This window comes from Pelodiscus sinensis, chromosome 2 (genome assembly GCF_052426305.1).
Source record: "Pelodiscus sinensis isolate ZL-2025 chromosome 2, ASM5242630v1, whole genome shotgun sequence".
Taxonomy (NCBI): Eukaryota; Metazoa; Chordata; order Testudines; family Trionychidae; genus Pelodiscus; species Pelodiscus sinensis.
This window is the reverse complement of record NC_143053.1, coordinates 134,177,486-134,203,442: the sequence shown is the minus strand read 5'-3', so window position 1 is coordinate 134,203,442 and position 25,957 is coordinate 134,177,486. Positions and strand designations below refer to the sequence as shown.

Here is a 25,957-nt window from a genome sequence, read left to right as displayed (position 1 = left end):
GTCTTTTACATGTAACTTACCAAACTTTTTTTTAAATCAAAAAGGTAAAACCAAATTGTATTATGTTCAGTAGTAACATGACTTCCTCCCAGAAGGGAAATGGTAACTCCAAGTTTTTATGTCAGCCAAACTGAATGAGATTTCCCAGGACACAGAAAAGTCTTCAGAGCTTTCTCCCTGCTGCAAATTTGAGGAGCGTGTGATGGACACTTGCAAGTATCTTTTATAATGGAAGGAGTTAGGAAGCCTGCTCTCTGTAATAGATGAGGCTGATATTGAACCATGTATGTAGGTTTCCAAAGAATTTACAGAAAATGTGTTTGAGCTTTACAATTATCACCTTAAAATCAAAAGGTGGTAAACTTGTTAATGTCTAATTACAGATATTTGATGAAATACTATTTAAAGCCATTGTGCCTCTTGATTATTGATTGATCTCTAGAAATTCATAAGGTTGTCTGAACCCTTCTCAGTAAGTATACCGAGAAAAGGAGCCTGTTTATGATATTTCTGTGTAAATGTGTTGTGTCTCACCATATAACACGGCTACATCTCTATTACATATATAGATATCTACTTTCAGATTCCTAGGTGGCAGCTGGTGGAGACTATACTCTAAATATCATGAGAATGAGAATCTATTTGATGTGATTAACCGCTTCCCCCCTCTCCCAGACAGCTCAGTCTTATCAAGATCTGTCACTGAAGAACAATTCTGTCTGTTTATAATCCATTTATACTATTGTTTGAACCTTCAGAACCTGGTTTCTGAAGGTTCAAACAATAGTATAAATGGCTCTGAGTATAACTAGTTAAAATCAGAATCATAGGGTTCGAAGTGGCCTCAGAAGGTAGAGTCCAACCCCAACCAGGGCTTTGTCAAACTGAGACTTAGAAATCTGCAGGAATGGAGGTTTCACCACCTCCCTAGGCAACCCATTCCAGAGCTTCACCGCCCTCCTAGTGAAATAATTGTTCCTAATATCCAATTTAGATTTCCTTCACTGGAACTTGAGATCATTCCACCTCGTTCTGTCATCTGACACCACTGCAAACAGCTTCTCTCCATCCTAGTATTTAAAAGCAATTAACATTCAGATGCTTACAGTTGGGTGTCTTCCAAGGTTGCTTGGGCCTCCTTGAAGAATTTTGGCTGAGCCCTTCTTTATATGCAACATTGATAATCAGTTCTGTCAGATATGAGATTAAAATTCATAAGCATAGATGTCAACTTGAAAACCAAATTGTATTGGCTATGCAGACTTGCAGTCATTCAGTTTCAAGCTTTACTAAAGTCTAAATTGAAGCTGTTGTAGGTCTTCTGCTCTACAGATGAAATTTGACTAGACACGGCTGTGGCCAAACAGTTGAGGCTAAATTCTTTTTCTGGCTAGTAGGGAGCAGTAGTTTCTTTTTCCTCCCTGAAAACAAAGTTTATACTTGTATCATAAAATTGTGTAACAGGCTGTATATACATTATTGTTTTCATAATAAAAAGATCCCTCCCCACTGTAATCATGAAAACTGCCCTAAAGCTCTGATTAAACTGTAAACACAGTTTTGGTCAGCATGTTCAGACTGGTGTGAAGAGGTGTAATGAGTTAGGCCATTAATGTATTTCAGAAATTGTAGTTTATTTTTGTAAGGGAAGTGGGGCATAGAGTTGAATAAAAATGAAATAAAAAGTTACAAATAACAGTGTTAAGACTATAACACAAACTGTAACAGAAAACATATTCAGCTATTGCTTGATCCTGTAAATCCAATTGTTGTACCTATTCCTTCTATCCTTCAGCTGCTTGTCTTGTCGTCAGGGTGTAAGCTTTTCAGGGCAGGAGACTACCTCTGTTTTTGTTAGAACAGCACCAAACATATTGTGGCACTGTACTGGATGCTAATTAATAGTAAATAGGAGCATAGATTAGAACAATGGTCACCAACCAGTCATTCGGGATATACTGGTACATCTTGGAGCCTCTGACAGGTGATCCTGACTGGTTTGGCCAAGAGGCTATCATCAAGTGCCAGCCCTTCAGCAGTACGGGGTGGGGCAGCTGTACTTTGTCTTGGAGCTGTTCCCTCAGGAGCCTCCTGCTTTCTGTGCAGAGCAGGGGAAGGAGAGGAGAGGTGCTGATGTCAAGGTGCCCCTCCCACTCTGTATCCTACCTCCACAAAGCAGAGAGGGGGCACAACAGGACTTGGGATGGAGTTTGCTGGCTGGTCTAGTGAATGGTCCAGGGCCAGGGCAGGGGTGAGCCTTAGCCCCTGTGTACCACCAACCAGGAGCCACCTGAGGTAAGCAGTGGACCAGCTGGAGCCTACATCCTGAAACCCTATCCCAGTCATGAACCCCCTCCTGCACCATAGGCTCCTGCCCCAGCCCCGAGCACCCCTGCATCCAAACACCCTCCCACAGCTTGCACCTGCCTTCCCCAGGCTCAACTCACTCCCACACACTCCAAATTCCTTAATCCAAGACCAGAGCCTGTACCCCAATCCTCTGCCCCAGCCTGGTGAAAGGGAGGGAGGATTGAGTGAGCAGGGGCGGGGCCTCAGAGGAGTGGGAAAGAGGTGGGGCAAGGGTATTTTATATTTGAGAGAGATCTCGGATTGCATTTAAATTCCACAACATTATCTTGTGCTTAAAAAGGATGGAGACCACTGCATTAGAATAATTGCTTGTTGTGACTAATGCATAGCAGCCTTGTACATTTTTCTTGCTCTTTTAAAGCAGTGGAGGGAGTGTTAAGATTTTGAAGTGGAGAATAAAGTATTGATTTCCATTATAGTAAAGAGCATATGAGTAGATAATATGCTTGATGGTAAATATTCATGACTTTTTCTAAGATTGAGATTGTGTTAGTCATATGATTATGTAATTATGTGCTGGATGCCTGGCAGAATCAGGGTTAGAGGAATATGCAATGCATCAGTCATTTAAGACATACTTTTGTCTTTCAAGTTCATGACATCCAAATCAATCATGGATTACTAGCTCCAATTCATTATGACACGTTAGCATGCTTTTTACTCTCCTTCAATCACAGTAGTGCCTATGCGTGAGGTTAAGGTAAGTGTTGTATTTTAAATATTATAGATTTTTACAATATTAAAATATACTCTCTCACATGATAAATAACAGTAATTAAAGTCTTTCAAACATAGCTAGTCTTTCAAACAGAGTTGGCCATGATTGTAAAAATAAAGAAATGAAAAATAATTACAGAATAAAACGGGGACTTATTTTACCATTCCATGCAGTCTTCAGTGTGGTTCACATCACCAGCAGAGCACATGTTAAGACAGGAGGCAGTAATCTGTTACTAGCATAGATGTCATAGAACTGAGACTATGATCTTTGCTGAGCATTCACTACATAATTAAGATTTTATTTCCTTTATCTACATTTATTATGAATTTTAATCTTAAAACATTGATTTGAATTACTGCCTATGGTGGGGTAAATGGAGTAAACATTAATGCTGATAAGACCTATGGTGTTACATGAAGTGTGTATCAATGTTATTTCAGTGAGGAGGACATGTACCGTGATGCAGAAGAAATAGAGAGAGAAAAAGTATTACCTGTTTGTGAGACAGGCTCCTCAGGTACATGTATATGGCATTACGCACACACACACACATACACACGTAGTAGAATATCTTATTATAATATTAACGTATCTAGTTTTGTTGCCCTCATTTGCACAGTTTTTGTGCTCAACTTTATCTGTGTAAATATGATGGAGGCTACTGCTTACATTTGAATGCAATGCACATTTTCATCCAGTGAAAACTATTTAATATAAAATAATGTGGGCTATAATCAGATTATTCAAATCTACCTGTTCTGCATCTCTTTCGCGCTCAAAAAATGTCCTTACATCCAATTGAAAGTGTTGATGATGGTTGACATTTGTGTGTTGTGCTGGTATGTGTGTAACAGGGCTTGACAAATTTATCAAATGCTACTAGCTAATAGGCAACATGAAAGTTCCCACCACTGGAAGTTACAGACACTGTTACTCATTGCTAGAGCATCAGTGCCATCATCTATTTGGAATGAAAGTTTGTGGAATGTCCAGGAAGAGTTGTGTTCCTCAGTTCTCCTTGGGGAAACAAACTTCTCCTACCATTCTTGGCTAGTAAGTGTTTGATAAATGTGGGGTACTTGCATCTCTGGCTCTTGTCTTTTAGAGGGTAGGGAGGCAAGCTCTCCCCTCATTCTCTGGCTGCTGAGAGATGTTTACGTGTCTCCTATTTCCTTCTCATACCGTTTTTGTGTGGGGAGGAGGAAAAGAGGGAGATTCTGGGGTATATTCCTTGCTGGATCACATCATAATTTTTGCTTGCTCTCAGCATTCTTGAGCATTTTTTCTTCTTATACTAACAGATGATGATTTTTTTATCATTAGCTATGGGCTGTACTACATTAACGTCTCTAAATAGCACTGGTTTTATTTTTGACTAAAATGGAGTATATTGATTAATAAAGTACAACCACTACATATTGTAGTTCTATTTTACTCTTTTCCTTAAAGTGTATTTTATGTGATCAATCTTGGCAGAAAATAAACTCAGCGTTGCACCTGAAATGGACATCATAGAATATTGCCGAAAAGAATGGAGAGGAAATACACCAGTGGCAAAACGTATGAAAAAGGTATAACCTTTTTTTTTTTTTTTTTTTTGTGGAAGGTTTTTTGTAATTTTTCTCAAAATAGGCCCATAGCCTAGAAAATTTGTATGCCTGATGCTTTTATGTTGGCATTGGCTGATAAGTATGAGTTGTACGCTGTTCACAAAAGTTTAATCATTACATTTAACTATTAAAGGCAGTGACTGTCAGTTTTGAGAGAGACTTTGCTTATTAAGGTTTTATAGCTACAAAGGGTACTTCGGTGTTTTCATTACAGAATGTGTGAGTTAGTGGTATTGAGTCATTGAGATGCTTTTACCCACCAATTTTAACAAATGGCTGCCAATACTCTGATTACAGTTTTGAAAGCAACTGAAGCTGGGTGGATAACCTGAAATAACTTCACAAAAGAAAAGTTTCAGACTTTAGCCTAAGCCTTAAATTCTTTTGAAAAACTGCTGATTTTTTTTTTTCATGTTCTCTTGCTTATATTAATATATTTTTGGTATGCAGCATCGCTTTCAGGTAGACCTAGAATAGCAAAATGTAAATAATGAATGTGTCTGCATTTTTGGAGTTTATGGTTTTGATTGATAAATAGTTTGCAAAATCATTAACAGAATCCTGAGTAGATATTTAAAAGAAAATAATGTATTTTATGAGAGAGACATTTTACTTCAGAATTCAAAGGTAGTCTCATGTCATGAGCTGATGAGAGAAGTACAGACCAGACTTTGCTGTAGCTATAAATACCATTGCCTGTATTCTTCCTACTACATACAAAGTCTTTTAGGCACGTCTGCATACCTGTAGGCTCAATGTACTGTGATCAATCCAGCGGGGTTGATTTAAATCAACCACCAAGAGGTCTCCTGTTGACTCCACCAGTAGGCGGAGTTGGGAGAGCATCGGTTGCTAAGTTACTGCAGAGAAGAAATCATGGTAATAAGTACATTGACTTTAGCTATGGTATTCATCTCCTGCTGTAGTGTAGACTAGGCCTATAACTTAGGGTGGTCTTACATGAGCAATGGGGGACCTACTCTTCAGCTTAGTTTCAGTTCTTCAACCTTGTTTTCTCAATATGAACAAATAACAATCAGGTATTTTGAGAGGGGGAGAAATTTATCACAAGACTTCAAATGTGCACACTTCTTTGCTGGAGGGATAATAAGAGAATGAATCACACATGACAAATGTTGGCCATGTTGCTTAGTGCACTTCTAAAAGATGCTCATGCTATGGTGTTGGATAGAATAAAAATTTAGAACTGTTTTTGTTTTAAACTCTCTATTTTTAAAATCTAAACACTGGTTTTTTTGCAGTCCTAAACAGTTTTAAAAGCTATTTTTAAAATAGTAAAAATCCTTTTTGTTGACCTCAAGTACTTATTTAGTACTTTACAGGGGGCTATGAATGCCATTTAGGCCATAGTCTAGTCTTGCAACTTATTGCAATATATAAGAGCAGAATTTGACCCATTGAATGAAATTTGTAGTGTTGCTGGGCTTCTTGATCAGGTTTGAACTGAAAACACAAAATGAGAGCAGAATTGATTGAAAGATATCATGCCTCAGGATAATTTCTCTTGTTGTGTTTAGTGAGTGCTTTGGTAGTATGCCCTCCAATTGTGTGACTAGCAATATTGGCTCAGGAAAAGAAAACAAGAACATTCTTTTGGTCATTTAAAATGATTTCTCTCTTCAGCATATTCCAAAACAGACTCTGTGTTACTGGAGCAGAAATAAAAGTCATGAAGCTTTAAATAAAAAAAGTTTGTGTTTAGGTGTGGTAGTCAAGACACAGCTCTATGGAAATTTTGCTTAGTAATTGCAGAACTAAAGCAAGATAGTTTTCCAAGGATGTCAGAAACAGGGTGTCAAAACACTGTCCGCAGCATGTACTGAAGGACTGTATGCTATGTATGTATCTGCTCATTTCAACAGAAATAAAAGGTCGGCTTAGAGTGGGAGTGGGCAATAATTTTAGATTGGGGGCCACTTCAGAAATTTTGGAAGTGGCCCCAGACTGCCCTGGAAAGAGCAGGGCCTCAAGCAGAGGGAGTGGGGCCAGGACACTGATTTGCCTGGGGGTGTGGGAAGCAGCAAAGTCTCCTCCCTTCCCCCCAAGAGAATCGCCAGCTGTTCTGAGCAACTGGCTGTTCCCTCTAGGTGCCCGAGCCTCTGGTAGCGGGAGAAGACCTTGCATGCTCCCCTCACCCTCGGGTCAATCAGGGCTTGGGGGCAGAGGGAGCATGGGAAGTCTCTCACTCTCTGCCCCTACCCTGCAAGGGGGCGCTGCTCTTAGAGTCAACCCTGGAAGTTGACTCTAAGCGCTGTGTGTCCCTGGTAGGGGAGACTTCACACACTTCCCAGTCCCTGGTTGGCCTGGTAGCAGGGGAGAGGTAGGACATCCGCAGGCTGGATGAACCCGGTTGAGCAGGCTGGATTCAGCCTATGGAGGCCCTTTTGCCCACCCCTGGCATAGGGCCATTCAAGGTTTTTCTCATCGGTCTGTGTATAATTTTAAAGCACCCATCGTTCTAGTTCTCAGCACGGTCATGCAGAGTATCTCCTGCTAGTGGGACAGCCATCTCCATCCTATTTTTGGCTTATGTTGTTGTAGTTTTCTGTCTTGGCAAGAACAGTATTAGATTCTGTTCACCTTTTTTTGTAATTTTTCCTTTGCCCTCCAAAACCAAAAAAGGTTATGCTTTGAGGGCAGGGAGGAGAAATCTGACAAAGTGGTGTTAGGCAAAGTAAAAGGTAGCAGAGCAAATGGTATGATTTAAAAAATGAGGGGGGAAATTAAGATACTGTATTGACTTGCTATCATTCATTAGCTCTCAATTTTTGAATGATTTATTTGAAGAAGAATCTACTTTTTAACGTGCAAAATTAACAGTTTTGTTAATTTTAATGTTGTAACACTGGAGTCCTCTATATTTACACAGAAATGTGCCTCTGGCAATGTCAATGCCTGTGTCTACATGCTTATTTGCCAGTGAGCTTCAACTCTGCATTGGTGAGGACTCCTGCAGGTTGTAAGTAACTGGTTCAGAATCGTTCTATGCATTTTAATTAACGTGTCGATTCTGATGCTGATATTTCATAAGGTTCAAATAGGTTAAATTTTCAAAAGTGCCCAAGACTCAGGAGCACAGATCCCATGTGAAAGTCTGTGACTTGTGCTCCTTAAGTCATTTAAGCAGTTCCCCGAACATTCTAATAAACTCCTACTTTTAATTATGGGCATGATTTCTTTTGCATAGCTTCTATTCCTGTTTGAGTTCTCAAAGGCATTTGAATTTTTTGTAGAATACTAGGTCAAGTGCTATTGATGGTTAAATGAATCTGAAATTTGGTCATTTAATTTGAGCAATTATGTCAGGACTAATAAATGAGAGATTGATCCACAGTTACTGCAATTTATTTTCTATTCTTTTACAGGGCTATGAAGCAGTTTCTCAGAAATTTACCTCTATAAGGAGAGTGAGAGGTGATAACTATTGTGCTCTCAGAGCAACATTGTTCCAGGCACTGAGCCAAGCTTCTGAACTTCCTCACTGGCTTAAGAGTGAGGACTTAATATTGGTATGTTTCAAACTTACATCTCCTGTTAGGGAGAAAATGTTAGTTCTTTCTTTATTGGGCACTTTTATGGCCTCATTTCTGTACTGCATGAGCAGCACAAAGCACTGATGAATCTATCGCCACCACGGTCTGGTGAAATTGGGATGTCGTGGGTTCAGAGCGAACTGCACCGATATTTTTTTCTGTGGTCTTTTTCTAGGAGTGCTCAGGCAGGGCTCCAGTCTCCAGCATTCACATATCTCTGGGTAGAGACCCTTGTCCTAATTCCTTCTGGTGGTGATTTCATTTCATAAGGCTCCGCAGAAGCCTGCCATATGTGTGCTATCCCTAGCAAGCTAGCCTTCCTTCAAGGGCTTTGCTTTCTCTCCAAGGGCTATGAATACTCAATTACCAGAATTTATAAGTTACCATGCAGCTTTCTCAGCCTGCAAAAGCTTTGTACAGAATACATATAAAAGTTCCTGTGTGCTTATCAATAAACATACCAGAACATAAGCACATAAACATACTCTGTCTTATTGCCTGATAGGCCAACATCTGTCCAATCCATTACAAGAGAGTTGGTCCCTTGGGGTATGTCTACACTACCCTCCTAGTTCAAACTAGGAGGGTAATGTAGGCATACCGCACTTGCAAATGAAGCCCGGGACTTGAATTTCCCGGGCTTCATTTGCATAAGCCGGGTGCTGCCATTTTTAAATCCCGGCTTGTTCGAACCCCGTGCTGCACGGCTACACGCGGCACGGACTAGGTAGTTCGGACAAGGCTTCCTAGTCTGAACTACCGTTACTCCTCGTGGATCAGACTCCTCATTTGCTGGATCAGAAGAAAGGCCCTCTGTCTTTTATACCAAAGTCATTTTCTTTTGAATCTCTGGAAAATTAAGTTGATCCAGTATTCGCAACACCTTCTAGAGATGTAGTCTCAGGCCAAGTCTACACTGGTGGAGAAAAATCAAAGCAAAATATGCAACTCCAACTACATGTATTGCATAGCTGGAGTCGACATGCTTTGTATTGATTTTTCTGGGGCTATTTAAATTTGGAATGTTACTGTCTTCTAACTGTAGCGATCCTGACCCAAAAAGGAGTTATGGGGGAGCCACAAAGTTTTATTGTGTGTGTGTGTGTGTGTGTGTGTGTGTTGGGGGGGGGGGGGTATTGCAGTACTGCTACTCTTCCGCACTTGTGTGGTGGTGGCTCTGCCTTCAGAGTGGACAGCTAGACAGTGGTGGCTGATGGCTGGGAGCTCAGCTCTGAAAGCAGAGCTGCCATTAGCAGCAGCAGAGAAGAATGGCCTGGTACGTTATTGCTGGGCTTACTTATGCGCTGCTGCCTGTAGAGCTGGGCCCTCAGTTGGCAGCTGAAACTCTCTGGCCACCCAGCTCTAAAGACGGGAGTGCAGAAGCAGGATTGCCAGGGTGTATTATTGCTACCCTTATTTCTGTGCTGCTGTTGACCAAGTGCTACCCTCAGAAGGTCAACAGCCGCCACTCTCTGGCTGTTGAGCTTTGAAGGAAGAGCAAAAGTAAGGGTGACAGTGTCATGACCCCCTTAAAATATACTTGCAACAGAAACATAGGTCTCCTCTGTGAAATCTGTATAGTACAGGATAAAAGCACAACCCTCTCCCCAGAATTTCACTATCTGTGATGCATTTTTCATGAACATGCATTTTAGGGATGTAAAAGAGTAGTCAGTTAGTCTAGCCTTGGCTTATTATTGGGTAGTCAAGCTGACTACTTGCATTGCTCCTCCCCCTTTGCTGCCTCTATATCAGGCAGCAAGGGTGAGGGGAAGCAGGAGCAGGTGCTGGAGGAGCTGGCTTAAAAGCAGGTTCCCCCAGCACTGTCTCTGCAGTGTGTGGGTCTGGGGAGGCAGTGGTGCTGTGGCGCTGCCTTTTAAATGTAGTAAGAGCTGCCCAGCTCTTCCTATGTTTAAAAGGCAAAGTTGCAGCATGGGACCCGGCACCAGCCAGACCTACCCCTGCTGTGGCTCTACAACTTAAATGTAGTAGGAGCTGGGCTGCCTGTGCACCCAGCTGCTTCTACATTTATATTGCAGGGCCACAGCAACCCCTGTACTTTGTATTGAGTATATGATCAGTCATTTACTCACTACTTAACATCCTTAGTGCATTGGATAGGGTTCTACCTATGATGCTCTAATGTAAGTCTAGCCAAATTATTTGACAGTTGAATAGTGCTCGTTACTAAGCTATTGTGATGCATTCCAATTGCTTCATTAATGAGACAAATTGAAAGTACCCTTAGACTTCCTCAGTTGCCCATTTTATGGTTTGAATGTCACTTGCATCTTGTGTTTTTAATACAAGTGCATTCAGTATTACAAATAATAAATCGCTATTTCATGTTGCTTTTGTTCACTTATAGATGAATATTTTAATAGCAGAACTGTTTCATAGTCTCAGTTCCCTAATTCTGCACTACTTTTGAGACGACAAAGCTCTAATCCATTTACTTACTTAAATCCAGTTTTAAAACTTCCAAAGTGTGATAGCATTTCAGCAGACGTACTCTGGTACAGTTGTTTTGTAACTTCTGACAGCAATACTCTATGGATTATCGAAAAGGAAAATAAAATTTTGGGGATTCTTTGACTGATTTGTCTCGTTATGTAGTGAATTATAGTTACTTTCAGTTGTCCATGCACACAGATATTTTTCCGTAGTTGTGTCTGTGGTCTGCATATGTGCCTCCCTTATCCTGGTACTCCGCACCAAGGGAATAGAAGAGTTTGCCAACAGCCACTATCTTCATCTTAGAGCTCAAAAGGAACCGAGTTTCAGTATCAGAGGGGTAGCCGTGTTAGTCTGAATCTGCAAAAGTGGCGAGGAGTCCTGTGGCACCTTATAGACTAACTGAAGTGTTGGAGCATAAGCTTTCGTGGGCAAAGACCCACTTCGTCAGATGCATGTGACGAAGTGGGTCTTTGCCCACGAAAGCTTATGCTCCAACACTTCAGTTAGTCTATAAGGTGCCACAGGACTCCTCGCCACTTTTGCGTGTTTCAGTGTTTGTGTTGACTTGAGCTTTTTCTGTAAATAGCTTTTACAACTTTCATAGCTAGCTGTAGGAGTCTGTTCCTTGTGATGGAACACCCTAGCAGGGCAGAGAGCCATTTCAATATCCCACTCTGCTCTGAACTTCCAGCGGTTGCAGGAGAGTATGCCAAACATCCCCAGCTTTAAAAATCACTCTGAGACACAAGTCCTTTCTGGTCACACAGAGTCACAAACCCTGTCTGCACCCCTTGGGGGAAGCACTTGTCCTGTCAAGGTATGGCATCTACAGATTGTTTCTAAGCAAAAAATAAGCAGCCCAGAGAGTTTCTGCTACCAAGCTTGCTCGTGGAGAAGGCCATGAAGGCAGAGCCTTGCTGTATGTCAGCCTGAGGTAAGGTAGGAACAGCTCCTCTTCTACCATCCTAGGAAGTGCCTAGATCTTAGGCTCCAAGAGACACTCGAGAGCAGAGCCAAGATAGGGAGGGGAGATGTAAGCATGCCCAAGAAAGCAAAGATTGGGAGGGGGGTTACTCATGCAAGCCTTTAAAAAGAAGCAGAAATTCCTTGTCTCTTACCAAGTCATCAGGAGCATCATACTCGTACTGGGATGACCTGGTATGAGAGAGGACTGGACAGGGACTTCTTCAAAGAGCAAAACTGCAGAACCCTGTGGTATTGGGATTATTCCTTTGAGGTTGTGGTTGTAGTTACAGCATCCTCTTCTTCTGTGACCTGAATTGTGGAGCTATCTCCACTGACTCCAGCATGTTTCTCTGCTCCAGAAGACCATCCGTTTCTTAGACTCAATCACCTCTCCTCAGTGCCTGGCCACAGGACTTCAGCTAGTACCAATATTGCTACAGCAGTGGTCCCCAACCTTTTGGGGCTGCCAGGCACCGGGGCGCGGGGGCCATGCATGCGTCGGGCACTCGTGGTGCAAGAATGGCTCGGGCTGGCCCTGGTCACTAGACGGGCGCTCATAAATGCCCCGGCGGGCGCTGTGTTGGGGACCACTGCACTACAGTCTCTGTCCCTGAGTAGAGATTGAGCCAGACTGTCTCTGGTACCAACAAATAGAGGTCATCACTGCCTCTAGTACTCATGGCTTACCCTCAGGATCTGGGATCAGAATCCTTGGAGTTGGATGATAGCTGGAGGGAATCCTTGACATAATTAATCCCAGCCAGAACATCAGATGTCCTTAGGGCACCTCACTAGTCTTGTACAAAAGAATTTTCCTTCCACAGTTCCAGCAGAATGGCAAAGAGGAGCAACAGGAGCAGGAGGCATTTGTGCCGGTGAATATCGCTTCTCCCAAGGAGAAGGAAGTGATTCCAGCTTCCTTGCTGCACTCTGATGATCTTATGGCCTTTCTCAGCAAATAGAATTGCTTCAGTTACCTCTGGAAGATGTCCAGGAAGCACCACACAAACTACTGGTCATTTCGCATAGCTTGGGTCATAACAATACTATATTGCTATACTGATGAGGCGATCATCAAGACCACCAGTGCAAACACCCACCACAATCTCAGTGTGCTCCAAGTGAGTTGAAAAGAGACTTTCAATTTCTCAGAGGTTGGAATTCTGTCCTCCTCCTCCAGACTCATTCGTAGTATGTGGCTGCCAAGTGTAGTTACTGACACAGACAGCTCCATGAGTGAAAGAGAAGCTTGGTCTCTTTGCTATAAAGGCATATTTCTCAGCCCCTCTGATGTTCCAAGTTCCAAACTGTCGAGCTCTGATGGCAAAGTATGATTTTGTCATCTGTGTCCTGTTGGGTGGGTTCACTGGTAAGTGCCTTAGGACACTAGAGACCGGTTTCAGGCGCTTGAGGAAGGAAGCTGCTAATAGATGGGCCCTTCAGGCTGCCCTAAATACAGTGATTATGATGGTGAGATTCCTAGTAACTGCTGTAGCAATGAAACATCATGGCTGTCCTTGGAAATCTCTGAGGAGGCTGAACTGACAGTGGAAGATGCTCTGTTTGAGAGCATCACTCTTTTCAGAGCTAAGACTGATAGGGTTCTTTCAACAACTGGAGAGAGTTGAGTCCCATTGTGATGGCTGGGTATTTATGCACCTGGAGTCAAGAAGAACACACTAAATTGCATTTCAGATGACCAGCCCTGTCTTTTATCATCAGTGACCATACAAACTGCATACATCGCATGGATACTGCTAGGGAAAAATCATTCGTCTTGGGTGAATACATAACTTGCACTAACTGAAGTGTACTGCGATAGGGACAACACATCTTGAACTCAAGTGACTACAAAGTGAGTAAATCATACTCCTATGCTGTTGTGGAAAAATTTACATACTTAAGAAATAAGGATGAATGCACATGTGGCTGCTAACATCTTCTAAATTATCTCTTCCTTTTTCTTTCAAGGAAAATCTTAAACCAATACTGCCTTTCTTTGATCATATGTTAGCTGCTGCTAGAGGTTGAATATATATTTCTTTGGATTATTACTTTTCTCAAACTACTTGAAATTGACTTAGAACCAAGTTTTGAATATTATTTTGGCTCCGTGGTATTTGACAATTTTTGGACATAAGGGGTGTTTATGATAAGGTTTTTAAGAAACCCCTTAAGGGCTGGTAGAGCATGCTGACCAGAATAAAAAAGGATAAATAGAAGGCAAGAATTGATTACAGTAGTTTTACAATTTTCTAATTCTTTTTGCCTTCAAGAATATCACACACTATAAAATATCCATAATACGGGGGACCCTTTGGTCTGGTCTTACCCTTTTTTACGTGGCCTAAGTGGTCTCTTAATTGGTGGGTGTTATGCCACTAGCAGAATCCTCATCCATATTCAGTCACTAAAAACACAGTTTTGGTGACAAAGCTTCCATCCCTATGAAAGATTTTCTTTTCCTCTCCCTTTATTGTTGACAAACATCCAGTGTAGACACCATCATCTCCTCCCCTCCCCACTCTTTTATTGGCCTCCAGGAAATCTCCCACAATCCCTATACTGCTGCTCTGGTCAGTACAGGCAGTCCCCGACTTACGTGGATCCGACTTATGTCGGATCCGCACTTACGAACGGGGCTATTCTCGCCCCGGAGCTCACAGGCGGCGGGTCGCCACCCGTGTCCTCCGGGGCGAGAAAATCTTCTCCCGGTCTCCCTGGTCTGCTGGGGGGGTCCAGCAGACCAGGGACACCCGAGCAAAGCTGCCGCCTGGGCGGCTTTGCTCGTTTGCCCGGGACCCCCGCTGCCTGGGCGGCTTTGCTCCTGTCCCCCTGGTCTGCTGGGGGGGTCCAGAAAAGCTGCTGGACCCCCCCACCAGACCAGGGACACCCGAGCAAAGCCGCCAGCGGCTTTGCTGGACCCCCCCCCACCAGACCAGCGAGACAGGAGCAAAGCCGCACAGGCGGCATCCCTCCGCCTGTGCGACTTTGCTCGGGTCTCCCTGGTCTGCTGGGGGGGAGGGGGCGCAGCTAGTGTGCCCCCCCTTCCCCAGCAGACCAGGCTTTTGTTGTGGGATGCCTCGGGTAGAGCAGCTGGGGTGCTGCTGGGTTGGTCCTGTGGGAACCTACCGGGCAGCGCCCCAGCTGTTCTGTCCCAGGCTCCAGATTCAGCAGCTGTTGAAACTGATCAGGCTGATTCCAGGAAGCTGGGGATCATGCAAAATATCCTGTCAGGCACTACCTTGTTTCCAAGACTTGTTGCCCTCCGCTCCACCTTCCCACAATACCTAATGCATACACACAGGCATTGCTCATGCTGTCTGTGATGTAGACAATGTGGACATGATCTTGCAACAGTGGAAGCAAGAGTGAACACCCTTTGGTGATTTTGCTTTTGTGGATTTTTTTAGTGTCAATCTTATTTTTTTTTTCTCCACAACTTTGTAGTGTAGACAAGTCCTTAATTAAACTTGTGCCATTGGAAAGAATATGTGGCTTGTTCATGGCCAGGTAATGATCTTATTTTCCACTTGCTGCTTTAATTCCAGCTCTTATCCAGCAAGCGATGCAGTGAGCCCATTCTTTTAAAAAAGTGGTGCTGAAGACTTTTGTACACAAGTCTTTCTGAAGAATATGAGGGTCCTGTTGTTAGCAGCAATATCTTCAGTAATATAATCACAACTTGACTATTTTATTTTCAGGATTTGACTTATGTTGCTTTCTCAACTTTGTAGCTTCCAGAAAAGCTGCTGAGCAAATATGACTGGATCAAACAGTGGCAACTCAGACAGAAACTGGGCAGGAAGATGGGAGAACTAAGTGATGAAATTAAAGACTACCTTATACTTCTAAAGAAGAAGGTTGGATAACTTATATGTTTACTTTCCTTAGTGAGTTATAAATCTGTATGTTTGTTTAGCTCTTCACCAAGTCAACTTACCCCTTCTAGAATAATAATTTTAATTGTAATTACTTAAATTAGTAGATTTATAACACTAATTAAAGGCAATAGAAAATGGAATGTAGAATGTTAAACCTTAGAATTCATCCTTTGCGCTTTGAGGCACAGTACTACTTTGCCTAAGGATACCAAAAAGTAGGAAGACTTAACCTACTCCTGGACCAATTTTGTCAAAATATTCCTGCATACTATTAGGGAACTGATAAAACTTGTATGTCAGGATGAACATAATGTACACACATTGAAGGCGGCAGCTTGAGACAATGTGGGTTGTATTACTGCAGCCTAGTGAGCGTTGCACTAACTTAGAGCCACAGCTTGTATTGTACAAAACCACTAGGTCAGGTAGCACTCCTGCTAGGGTGACTCAGCCTTTCACTTTACTTTGGTAGTTAATTGTATTCCAAGTAGGAGAGAACTCATTGGGAGAAGAGCTATGTGCTTTCTCATGAGACCTTGCAGTTTAAAGACCTTTCTAGTTTTCATTGGCATTAAAAAGCCCGTGTTTCTAAGGAGTTGGTTTTGTCCTGGCACCCTACTACAATATTTTCCATCTACCCCCTCACTGCTGCTTTTGTGCCCTTCACTGCCATTCCACCATAACTTCACCTTGCCTGTTGTACTTGATCCCAGGATTGAAGGGATGTCCTACATTTTATGTAGTACAAGGTAAAGTGTGTTTAGAAGCCTTAAGGGTGAAAAATATAAATGTAAGATACCAGAAGGGTGTGATGAACTACACTTGATCCCTAGTTGGCATTTTAAATTAATTTTCCTGTTTTTCCTAATTTGTGGGAACTTTATCTTTTTCCTTCTTGGATTAGCTGATGCATAGACTGCTAAACCTGATAATTTTATAAGTATAGGTTCACTTTCACTATTTTGTTTCCTGTTTACCATACATCCTTAGTTAAAGCAGAGTTTTGTCCCCTCTTGGACAGATGCTCTTACCACCTGAGGTAGTGGGGTGATGGAAGGAGTTTCTTCATACTAAAATGATCCTTTACTTATATTAGCATGTTTATGTATGTACATATAGCCATTATAGCATCTATCATTTATCTAACCTTTCCTGAGTGCTGTACTCTTTATAGATTAGCATTTGATTTGTTTACAGTAGAGAATCTGCATAGGAGAATGTTTTGATATATTCTTTGTGCATATGTTTAAATTTTTATTTTAAACATTTTAAATTTACTACTTCAAATGCTAATGTTTGATTATGTATATTTATACAGTTCCTGTGAGAATATTAGCAAAACAACTACAGGCCAAGGGGTATTTTGAAATGCAGCGAGAATATGAAAACTATAGGTTTTATGTTATAGCCAATGAAAAGGTTACTTGTCTCTCTCCTATCAGAATCAATCTCTTCAGACCTTTATTTTTCTTTCCATTGATCATGGCATCATCAGATACTTGCTTCTATGGGGAGGAAAAAACCCCAGTTACTACAGCTATGGAAGGATTTAAAATAAATTGAATTAAAAATGGGCATGAGAGATCCTTTTATAAGTCCAATGTATCTGTAGCTATGAGTAGCTATGCTGAAAATTTGGTAATTTACATTTCTGTTTGCAGTTATGAATATACTACCACTTATGTTGATAATCCTATGCTTGCTTTTATAGTGGGAGACTATGAGCGAAATAAAAAGCCTTGTAGAGAGGCAAGCAGCTTGTGATGAATTGTTTACAAATGAAGAGGAGGAGTACAGTCTCTATGAAGCTGTAAAATTTTTGATGCTGAACACAGCCATTGAATTATATGATGAAGATAAAAAAGGAAAGAAAGTACCTGTGTTCTCATGGCTGCTGTTTGCCCGGGATACATCCAGCAACCCCAGTCAGCTAATGAATAATCACTTGAATCAAATAGGTCACACTGGAGGTCTTGAGCAGGTAAGAAGAGTTATGTATACATTCTAGTATATGTGGCAGTTTTCTTGTGTCTTAGGGCTTTCTTGCTGTGGTAGGAGCAGAACTAACTAGAGCATGAAAATATTGTATGAAATGCTTTGAGAAATCAACCAAGCTGCAGCACTTTAAATTTGTGGTTTGATGCAGGTAAAGATAACTGCTCAGTAAATGGAATAATAGCAGTATTTGTTAATGGTTCAGCTTCTGTGCTCATAAATGTAAACTCCTGGCTTCTGGGGCATATAACACTTGGATAATTTTGCTTATACTTTTATGTACGCAGGATTTTTAGTGAAGTAAATGAAGAATTAGATGAATGTCTTGCATGATTCTTATTATACCAGACAGGCCACTAGTTTAATTATTTTAAATGGTAATTTAAATGTCAAAAGAGAAAAGTATACCTGAAAATTTAGCTTCGAATTAATTACATAAGACAAACGTATGAAACAGAAATGTATAATAAATCCTGTGTGTGTGTGTGTGTGTGTGTGTGTGTGTGTGTGTGTGATATTTTTACTGATCTTTATTACTTGAAAAATGATGTAATAAGTTCTTGAGAAATTGCTGCTATGTCAGTGAACTGTGACTTAATGTGTATGTTACAATAACTGGTTACTTAGGATGTTGGAGTGAAAGGTAGTACAAATATTTTTTAAAAATTAGGGATCCTGACCTCAAAAGACAGGATTCTTCAAATCAGTGGAACTGCCCTCATAAGTGTAGTTGCGGGATAAAAGTCCTAAGTGCAGTGCTCAAATGTGTTATCTGTAATAACTAAGGGCTGGGTTTTGATCCCATTTAAGTTTTGTACTAAACTTTAATTGACCTGTATGGGAAGAATGCTATGCTACCACTTGCACAGCTGACTTAAAGAGGTGGAACTATCAAACCTACTTTTAATAAGTTGACTTATCTTGAGGTCTGGCTTTGTCACCCTTGCTTACATTGAGTTGTACTTGACTCTGATTTCAAACGGATTACTGTCAATGTGGCTGTGGCTGTGACTGTTAGAACTGGATATGACTGGTTCTATAGGAGTGCAGGTGGTGTGGAACGGGGCATTTCTTCCTCTACTACCTCTTATTCATGCAGACAACAGGCCTAATATGCTGAGCCTGAGGTTAATGCTTCTGACAGTGCTAGTCTGAAATGGGTTGGTGACAATGGCCCTAAACTGAATGCATACACAAATTTACCAACAACTGCTCCAACTGGCAGAATTGGCTGGGTGTAAATGTGAGTGGGTGCCCACAGAAGCTTCAAGAATGGTGGTGGTACAATAGTAATGCTCCTCCCAGCATTCCCTGGAGAAGTACAATACCTTACAGAGCGTTTCTTGAACAAAGTACTGCTGTCATTGGGGCTGAAGAGCTATGCCTTGCAGCACAGTAGAATCCTGTTAAAGTTATTTTCCCCCCATTTCACTTTGTTGAGGGACATTAAACTATCTAAAAAATTGGGACTGAATGCGAAGGCATTTTTTAATTTTCTATTTCTTTTATAATGAGAATGTTACTGCTTTAACATGTACAGTGCCAGAAACTAATGTCCTGAAATAATCAAACGCATTCAGCACAGGCAGCATCAGGTTTCCCCTTGCTCTCTTACAGTTCTCTTGCACGGGGAAACACTGAACTTAATTCTCTGTTTTAAGGGTTCTCTAATACAGAATTACACTCCTGGAAAAACTTAAAACAGCGAATGGTCCTGCAGCACCTTAGAGACTAACAGAAAATGAAGATGGTATCATGAACTTTCATGGGCATAACTGAAGAAGTGGGTTGTGCCCATGAAAGCTCATGATACCATCTACATGTTTTGCTTGGTTGCTAAGCTTCTGCAGGACCATTTATTGTTGTGTTAAGTTTTTTCAGTTACATACTACCACAGCTACTCCTCTGAGACTCCTGAAAAATACAGTAGTATTGTGCATTACAGTCTAACTGATTTTTTTTTTCCAACCTAGGTGGAAATGTTTCTTCTTGCATATGCTCTCCAGTATTCCATAAGAGTGTATCGACTGTATAAATACAGCACTGATGAATTCATCACACTTTATCCCAATGATCCAGAGGAGGACTGGCCTGTGGTGACGCTTATAACAGAAGATGACAGACATTATAATATTCCAGTCAGAATGTGTGAAGAGACTAGCTTGTAAACAAGATATTTTGGCAGATTGATCAATTTGATATCCAAGTCTGATCAGGATGTTAAATTTCCAACACTATTTTGAAATAAAGTCATGATGAGATTTATGTGATAAAACCTATTGGACCTCGAGTTACAAAGGTTTGAACTGAAATGCCACATTGGATCTCTGTAGCAGGCTTATTTTGGGCTGGCAGGCCAAATGGGCTTGCCCATGACCTGAGAATCCCCCAAGTTGGTCTTGTGGGTAGATCATGGGCGTGGGTGGATCATGGGCATGGTGGCTGAGCTGGTCTGTTTTTCCTTTGTGCTCTCTAGGGTCTCCATATTGGGGGAGGGGAGCATCCAAGGGGAGAGGAGCATCTCTTGGTTATACTCTAGACCAGCTTCCCCACGCCACTGTTCACCTCCCAGTTCTCCCTTCGGTTGGAGAATGCTAGCAGCTTGCTTGGCCTCCTCCAGCAGAGAGTTCCCAGTTAGTCTCAGCAGTTCAAATAGTCAGAGCATGCTCAGTGTCCAGTTACTCTCCCTTGTCAGGGAGCAGCGAAGGGAATAGGATCATGCCTGCAGCCTCCCAGGTATGTCTTACCCACATTACAGACCCTTCTGTGGCTTATTCAATACCAGAAATTGCGATCTGGCTTCCTTTACACAGACAGCCCCTCTTTTCCCGCTTAATTATTGGAGTTGCTATTTAAGCTGGTCCTCCTTTTGGAGCATGCTCTGCGGTTGCTATACTGCTCCATTACTCCCGTAGCTTTTGTGTGCTGTCTGTAAACCCCATCACAACCTCCCTTTTAAAGAACAACTGAATAAGAAAATAAAGTTGGTTTCTTTTGTGTAAATGAATTTTCATGGTGCTCTCTGGAACAAATTTCCTAAATGGATTATGCATAATAAAAGAATATAAAACTTGTTACTTAGGAAGCAGGTACAATGGAAATAATTTTTTTTCTGAAAGGGCATGGCAGAGAGACTTGGTAATTGGGGTTACAGAGTAGTTAAGTCCACTGTTTAGATCCTACTCAGCTCTGTATTGTCTCAAAGTCATTAACATGTGGTGGCATTTTGGTAATGTATGAAATAAACTAGTGTCAGTCCTGTTCCTGATGAAACATGTCCCTATCACAAAGCAGTTCTCATAATTGGCATATTTATGGGAAGTCTTGGTAGATTAAAGATTTGAATGGCTCTGGAGAGTTCACTAGAAACCCTGGCTATGCTTGAGCCAGTGGGCATGCACTGTGAATCTAACCCTACTGTTGCTTCTGTGGCTGGTTGGTGGTGTGGTGTGTGTGTGTGTGTGTTTTTTTTTTGTGGGCCAGCCATTCTAACAAGTGTTAGAAAATAGTGTAACTATAACCACACTGTGGGATACTGCTGCATTAATCTTCCAGGTCCTTTTTTTTAATCATAGTAATGAATTGGTTTAAAGCTGAAATATGGGATGCAAATGATCAGAATGGGAGTTAGTGGTAGATGAGAATCTGTCCCCTTCTAGGAAGCAGTTTTGACCCTGTAGGCTGATTTTATTTAAAGGTCTATTAAAAACCCAGCAATATAGAAAATTCAGTTGTGCTGTTCCATTTAAATGATAAGTTTTAACTAATTTTGCATATAACAATTGCTTTTTAAAAACAGCCTAAGTCAGTTTACGTGAGCGTTAAGTTTTTCATTTTAAATTGTGAGGCTGATGTCTGCTGTTAGTCCTTCCTGATATTCACCAGCAGAAAGGAAGGCAAAATCTGGTGCCCACTTGACAGGAATATGGGATCATACAGTTGAAGTGTTCTTTAAAATCTAGTACTTAAGGGCTTCTGAGTGTAATATGACTTACGGTATGTACAGACCACACTTAGATATCTCACACAAACTCTCTCAATCGGTGGTGGTGGCCAGCAGGTTACATCCAGCTCATCAGGGTAATCTGATTGTGGAGCTGTGATCTGTTTTGCTGATATCCATCCACAGGGACTGTAGCCAGGCAATGTCACCAGAATCAGATGACTTCAGTGGTCTGCAATTTGCCCACTGTTGCTCTAAATCAGTGTCCCCTACTACTACACAGTGAGAAGAAACAATTTGTCTGCTCACTTATTGGCCTCTCCAGAAGTGTGGGTGGGATACTTCACTGGAGATGTGACATTTAACTCAGAGGACAGTAATTTGGTACAAATAGTTTGAGGCTCTCACTGACTTCAGATTAGGTATATTCATCTGGCAAACGCACACCCTTAGCTGGAAAGCAATTGAAAGTGTCTGAATTAACATCTCCAACAAAGAGTATATTTTGCTTATTTGGTACAAACAGAGAGATCGTTGTTACATTCTTGGATGTCAGACTAAGAAATTAAAGGAATCTGAATCATACAGAAATTTTGAACTTTACTCAAAGTAAAATTAGAATATGAAAGCTGTTTGACAATCTTGGAGCACAAATCCAAAAAAGAGGAAAGCATTGATCCTTTCTTTAACAATGCAAAAACATATTTCTATGTTAAATACATAAACAGCACTCTATTTTAATGCAATATATACTTTATGCTGACTTTAACAGTCACTTAAAGATCGAAGGCTGTACAAACATTTTTTTATCTTGATTAAGTAACCCTACAGATTTGAAGCAAAACAAAATCTGGATATTAAACAAAACTGACAACTACAGCATATGTACAGATTATATAAGGGTTTTCTTTTTGTTAAATCACCTGGATTTCTACAAATGTGACAATGTATGAGGTAACTTTTTCAGTTTCTAGGATCCCTGTACTATCCTTTCAAATAGTGCTCTGACTTGACACCTAAAGTCTTTGGAAAATTGACTTGTTTAAACAATACAAGCTATGTGTACTCTGGCTTCTTGTGCGAGAACAGCTGTTCTCACACAAAAACTTGCTGGGTGGCTACACTGCACGCATGTGCTTGCAAGTAAATTTACAGTCTAGTGTCAGAAAACAGGGCTTCCTCTGGAAGAGTTCTTCCTCTCCCCATGAGGAATAAGCCCTCTTGCATAACAGGGCAGTGTAGACAGGCAACATGAATTTTTGAACAAGAAACCCCTATGGCTAAAATGACTGTCAGAACTTTCTTGCACAAGAGAGCATCCACACTGCCATAGATGGTCTTGTGCAAAAGCACATGCTAGTATAGACATGCTCTTGTGGAAGCCTTTTTGCACAGGAACTCTTCTGCAAACAGTTCTTGTGCAAGAAGCTGCCAACGTAGATGTAGCCTAAGGGTTGCCATTCATTAAAAGTCTTTGAACTTGGACTGAAAAGTATCTGGCCCTGAAAGACTTCTAGTGGTGCACATCTGAAATGAAATTATGAAATACACATCTGCCTGGTGTTAGTGTTTAGCTTTCTTTGAATCATGCAGAAATGTAAAAATTAAGCTCTTTTCCCTAGAAGTATGTTAAGTGCATAGAACTGGGTCATATTCATATTGTAGCATCCCTTAAAGCAGTGGACGCCAACCTTTTTAAGCACAAGCTCACTCTTTGAATTTGTAACTCGAGGATCGTGCGCAAACCCAAGTACCCCTGTCCCACCCCTTCTCTGAGGCCCTGCCCCCCTTATTCTGTGAAGGTGGGATACACAGGAGAGGGACAGAGTGACATCAGCCCCCCCAGCTGCTGTCTCCCCCAAACAAGAAGGCGCCCAGAGAGCAGCTCCGAGGCACTGGGCTGGAGCAGCAGGGCCATGGGGGGGGGGGGGGGGGGCGGCAACTGAAGTGCTAGCACTTAACCTCCCAGACAAACTAATCGAGGTCAGCAGCTCCACGCAGGACCAGTAGATCCTCCTCTATGGGTTGGTGACCACTGCCTTAAGTAAAGTATGGCCTGCTGGCCAGCCTGGCATTTCCCCCATTTTATCATGGTGTTGCCAAAACCCCAGCTTTTCAACAACAGCCTCATGACAAAAGCTGTGCATGTCCCCTCCCCTTGCACGAGCAGGCTGTTCAGAAGTAGCAACACTCTTCAGTGGGAAGTTCATCATAATACCCTTGGGCTGTGTCTACACTGGCATGAATTTCCGGAAATGCTTAAAATGGAATACTATTCCGTTTTTCTGGAAAAGGAGCGTCTACAGTGGCAGACTGCTTTTCTGGAAAAGCCCTTTTTCCGGAAAAGTGTCTGTGGCCAATGTAGACGCGCTTTTCCAGAAAAGAGCCCCGATCGCCATTTTCACGATCGGGGCTTTTTTCCGGAAAAGACTACTGGGCTGTCTACACTGGCCCTTTTCCAGAACAGTGTTCCGGAATAAGGACTTATGCCCAAGCGGCAGCAGAATAATTTTTCCGGAATAGCAGCTGATTTTGTACAGTAGAGCGTCGTTGCTTTTCTGGAAATTCAAGGGCCAGTGTAGACAGCTCGCAGCTTATTCCGGAAAAGCGGCTGATTTTCTGGAATAAGTGGCCCAGTGTAGACACAGCCTTGTAGTAGGCATGTAAGCTACTACTCGAGTAGTCATCTACCCATAAGCTTAGGGTTATCGGGTAGTCTAGTCACTACTTGCTGCCCCCCCCCCACTTGCTGCCTTTGTTTCAGCCAGCTTAAAAGCCAGTTCCCCCAGCCCTGTCTCCATGGTGCAGGAGGGGGAGGCAGAGCTGCAGTGGTCCCAGAGCCAGCACAACCCAGGACTGCTTAGTCCCAGCTCCCATGGCCACTGGGAACTAGCCCTACTGTGGCTCTGCAGTTGAAATGTAGTAAGAGCTGGGCTGCCTGTGTACTTCACTCCTACTACAGTTAAACTTCAGAGCAACAGCAAGGTTAGCGAGCACCCCCCCCCCCCATCGACTAATTGAGTAGGCAACAAATTCCATTGATCACTCAATTAGCTAATTAAACACTACTTCACCTCCCTACCTTGTGTGCTACTCCTCTCTTAAAATACTTATTGTGTGGTACCTGCGCAGTCAGTTTTTGAGACTCCAAAGGCACAATTAGAACACAATGTTAATTTACAGGCATTGCTCTGGTGCTGCTCCTCGTCATTTCCAAGTACCCCACCACCACTAGTGATGCTCTCCTCACAACAGCCCCTTAAGATGTCAACCTGCCTCAAGCCCTTTACTGAAAATGATTCATAGCTGCTAGGAGTCATTTCTCGCCGAGCACTTTAATAGCACCTGTCCTGACAGGCCATCTCAATACTAATTCCTTGCTGTGAAAGCGATTCTCCCCCTTCACATCCATCAGTAGGTGGTAGGGTGAGGTTGTGGCTCCCCTGCACAAGAGCATGATGAGTGGAGGGAGGTCATGTGGAACTTGCTTCCTAGAGAGAAAGGGGCAGCTGTAACATCTGCCCTTATATTGTCCACCCATAAAGCTGGGGTTATCTAATACCTGCAGTGAAGTCAGGCACCCAGCAAAGGAATGAGAAAGGAGAGGGTCTTTCTGCACTGGCCATTGGAGTAAAGCCATACACATTCTGCACACTTTTCGAGTAGCATAGCTCTTTCACTCAACTGAGATATCCAGAATACCCCTAGTGCTAGGGAGAGCTGCTAGACTGCACTGCCCATCCCCCTAAAACGAGCTCCAGCTGTAAAAATCCAGAATTGGATCCCTCAGTGTTTAATTGTAGCTCCTGTTAAAAGGGAAGGTTTTCTCTACATCCTCTGAAGAGCTGGCTCCAGGAAAGAACCCTACTCAAATTGCAGGTGGGGATGGAAGGGCAAAGCCTGAAGCTGCCACGGGAAGAAAAAAAATTGTCTCTCTTAAGCACTCTTCAAAAGTGATCAATTCCCAGCTTCCTAGGAGAGAGGTGAAGCACTGGAAGGGGTTACTTAGAGTGATGGTGGACTCTCCAGCCTTAGAGATTTTTAAGTTTCGGCTTGACAAAGCCCTGGCTGGGTTGATTGAGTTGGGACTGGTCCTGCCTTGGGCAAGGAGCTTGACTTGACCTTCTGAGGTCTCTTCCAGCTCTAGGATTCTTCTCCCAAGGCCTGCAAGGAGGAATTTCCATCTTTTTCAGCAGACAGATTTACTAGCCCACATCACAGAGATCTGTTACCAAAAGCACATCTAAGAGTTGCAACCTGACATTCCATTTCCGGCTCAAAAACTGACAGATCAAAACTTTACTTAAGGGGTAGTGGGGTTATAAAACACCACCCATCATTCTCATTTCTTTGTTCTTCTCAATTAAAAAATAGAGGCTGGGGTCCTAGGCTTGTGCGTTTGCTATACAGTAAAATACAATATATTGCAGCAAGCTCAGGTCAAGTCTTGAGTTAAG

At 42.1% G+C, this 25,957-nt stretch overlaps 1 protein-coding gene across 4 annotated transcripts in view; it reads left to right on the top strand.

Moving 5' to 3' along the window:
- OTULIN (OTU deubiquitinase with linear linkage specificity) overlaps positions 1-20,560 on the top strand; it is a 49,525-nt gene extending 28,965 nt beyond the window's left edge. For 3 of the 4 annotated variants that reach the window (XM_075921457.2, XM_075921454.2, XM_089776433.1), the window contains 6 exons: positions 3,532-3,608; positions 4,568-4,662; positions 8,088-8,231; positions 15,416-15,541; positions 17,274-17,543; positions 19,531-20,560. In XM_075921457.2, coding sequence (XP_075777572.2) covers positions 3,532-3,608; positions 4,568-4,662; positions 8,088-8,231; positions 15,416-15,541; positions 17,274-17,543; positions 19,531-19,725 — 907 coding nt within the window. In that variant the 3' untranslated portion in view covers positions 19,726-20,560. The remainder of the gene's footprint in view (positions 1-3,531; positions 3,609-4,567; positions 4,663-8,087; positions 8,232-15,415; positions 15,542-17,273; positions 17,544-19,530) is intronic. The other variant, XM_089776434.1, reaches the window with a different exon arrangement.
- Positions 20,561-25,957: the final 5,397 nt, after the last annotated feature.